We start from the raw sequence: 1,541 nt of genomic DNA, 5'->3' as shown, positions 1-1,541 counted from the left end.
TGTCACAGCGAGAATCCATCTAAACTAAAAATTGAAATAATCCAAGTATCCAACAGTCATTAAAAACAATACGAAATCAAAACAAGTGACTAACAAAAGAAACTTGATCTACTATTAAGAAACCAAAATAAAACAGTAGAAACTGAATTAGACTCGCATTAAAAACCAGAGAAGATAGCAAGGACGAGGCCAATAAACAAAGATCCAAGTGAATTGAAGGTCATTGAAGAACCCGATATCCCTGGAGCCGGTGCCGGAGCCTGCTCATTTGCTGCAACACTATCAGTCGGTGCAGCGGCAGCAGTCGGAGACAAGCCTACAAGAATTCGACATTGGTTATTACTCTTGAATTCAACAGCACATTTTAAAATTTAATGCAAGAATCTACTTGATTTATACCACTACCAATAGTTGGGGCACCAGCAGGAGAAAGAGACACTGCAAAAAGAACAAATTAGATCCGAAATTAATAATTAGTTTCGAATGAATGCGATAATACCCAAAAAAAAGAGTTCAGAGTCCAGCAAATAGCCAGGCATATAAATTCGTCAAATCATATACTCACAAGCACAGTTAGTAGCAGAAGGCGCAGAGACTTTGCAAAGCGAAGGGAGCGTTTGGGCTTTTGTGACATTCAAAGTGACACCAAGAGAAGCACTGCTCCTAAAAGCCTCGCATAGACACTCAGCGTCAGCCTTCAACACTGTCTTGAGTGCGGAACAGCAAGATCCTTGTGGCTTTGTCACTGTGCTTCCGGCTTGCACAAACGAGAGACAGTCAGCCATGTTCAACACCAAAGTCGAACAGTCAACGGACGCCGCCGGTGATGGGACAGCCGCGTGGTGGTGAGCACAGTCGCCATGATTGGTGGCGTAGATTGAGAGAACCAACAGAAAAACGAGGTTTGCTTTTGATGCCATTTGATTTGAAGCAAGAATTGAGATGAGGAAAGTTGGGCTTGCTGTTTGAATAAATAAAAGGAAAAGTGTCTTTCAAAAGTGTTGCCACTTTTAAAAAAGGAAAAGTGACATGACATGTGAGCACGCTAGTCGGTGCAATGTAAATGCTTTCAAGTATGTTAGCGAACGTGTCATGCATCTTTTTTTTTTCCCGAGTTTGATCATATGAGTTGACGGTCCAGATGGCCCCAACTGAGTGTCCAATTTGAGATCTATTACTGACGTACCTTATCAAGTTATCGTGCCCATCAATGAGTTTTAGGCAAAAAAAATACTAAATAAGTAAATAATTTTTACTTTTAATAAAATTTACAAATAGGTATATAAGCACATAAAAATGTATTGCAAAATTCAAAGCAAATAAGTTTTGGCCACTCAAAATCTTCCACCATGGTATTAATAGATAAGGTGTCAATTAACCCATCTAAAATTTTTTGTAAGTAAATAATTTTACTTATAATTTTATTAATTTGATGGTTCATAATTTACGAATTGCTTACCAAAATTAAAGATTTAGCTCACTTTTGTATGTTAAGAAATTGAATCTGTTTTAAATTACATCGGCAAATTAAAATCTTAAAA

At 37.6% G+C, this 1,541-nt stretch overlaps 1 protein-coding gene across 2 annotated transcripts; it reads right to left on the bottom strand.

The window, feature by feature from the left end:
• Positions 1-1,020, bottom strand: LOC102623147 (non-specific lipid transfer protein GPI-anchored 31). 2 transcript variants are annotated; one of them, XM_006494918.4, is made up of 3 exons: positions 566-1,020; positions 406-438; positions 1-316 (listed from the first exon to the last, which is right to left on the bottom strand). In XM_006494918.4, exons 1-3 carry the CDS (start codon positions 918-920, stop codon positions 159-161), a joined length of 546 nt encoding a protein of 181 aa, XP_006494981.2. In that variant the 5' UTR covers positions 921-1,020; the 3' UTR covers positions 1-158. The 2 variants fall into 2 exon arrangements, with proteins under 2 accessions (XP_006494981.2, XP_006494980.2); XM_006494917.4 differs by having other exon boundaries at positions 400-438; positions 566-1,018.
• Positions 1,021-1,541: the final 521 nt, after the last annotated feature.

This window comes from Citrus sinensis, chromosome 8 (assembly GCF_022201045.2).
Source record: "Citrus sinensis cultivar Valencia sweet orange chromosome 8, DVS_A1.0, whole genome shotgun sequence".
NCBI classification, from domain to species: Eukaryota; Viridiplantae; Streptophyta; class Magnoliopsida; order Sapindales; family Rutaceae; genus Citrus; species Citrus sinensis.
This window is presented reverse-complemented; position numbering and strand designations above follow the sequence as displayed.